The following is an 856-nucleotide window of genomic DNA, read 5'->3' as shown; positions in this document are numbered from 1 at the left end:
GGTGTGTCCTGGAGGCTGGTGACCCCCGGGCAGATGGCCCACTTCCCCGTGTCACCTGATTGGCCAGAGGTCACAGCTCAGCCAGACCCCCCCTCCCCGCTGAGTAAGCACACCCGAAGGAGCAGTTGCTTCCCAGACGCCAGGTTCTCCACCTCGGGCAGGGGACTGGCCACAGCTGGGTCCCCGATCCCGCTGCCAAGGGCTCCCTCCAGTGGCCATTTTAACAATATATATTTTTATTTATTTCAGAGAGGAAGGGAGGGAGAGAGAGACCTCAATGATGAGAGAATCATGGATCGGCTGCCTCCTGCACGCTCCCCACTGGGGATCGACCCCGAAACCCCGCATGTGCCCTTGACCAGAATCGAACCCGGGGCCTTTCAGTCCGCAGGCCGACGCTCTACCCACTGGGCCACACCAGCCAGGGCGGGAGTTGGGTTTTGGTGCGGCCCTCGGGGTGCCGGTGCTCACTCTGTTCTGAGTCTCCTCTGCCGGGGCTGCCGAGGCCCCTCAAACCCTAAACTCACCCCAGTTGGGGGAAGTCACCAGCGGGGAGGGAATCGCCCAGACGCGGGATCAGTCCACGGAAGGGCTCGCGGGCTGACGGAGGGCAGGGACTGGGCTGACGGGGAGAAGCCCTGGCTTCTCTGACTGCCCGCTTCACCCCCTGATGCTTCCCTGGCAGCGGATGGTCAGAACCTGGAGAAGGAGCTGGTGCTGCTCAAGCAGGAGCTGGCCATCCACGACAGCCTGGTAAGGGCCAGGGGCTGGGGGCAGCCTGGGAGCACAGGGGCCAGATGGGCAGGGGGCCACGTCGTCAGGGGAGACTCGGGGAACCACAGAACTGGGGGGGGCT

The 856-nt window shown here is 64.4% G+C and overlaps 1 protein-coding gene across 1 annotated transcript in view; it reads left to right on the top strand.

Moving 5' to 3' along the window:
- The window catches only part of KIF9 (kinesin family member 9), a 33,626-nt gene that overhangs the window by 23,306 nt on the left and 9,464 nt on the right, over positions 1–856 (top strand). The window contains exon 12 of the mRNA XM_023745471.1: positions 686–748. Coding sequence (XP_023601239.1) covers positions 686–748 — 63 coding nt within the window. The remainder of the gene's footprint in view (positions 1–685; positions 749–856) is intronic.

This window comes from Myotis lucifugus, unplaced genomic scaffold, assembly GCF_000147115.1.
Source record: "Myotis lucifugus unplaced genomic scaffold, Myoluc2.0 scaffold_547, whole genome shotgun sequence".
NCBI classification, from domain to species: Eukaryota; Metazoa; Chordata; class Mammalia; order Chiroptera; family Vespertilionidae; genus Myotis; species Myotis lucifugus.
This window is presented reverse-complemented; position numbering and strand designations above follow the sequence as displayed.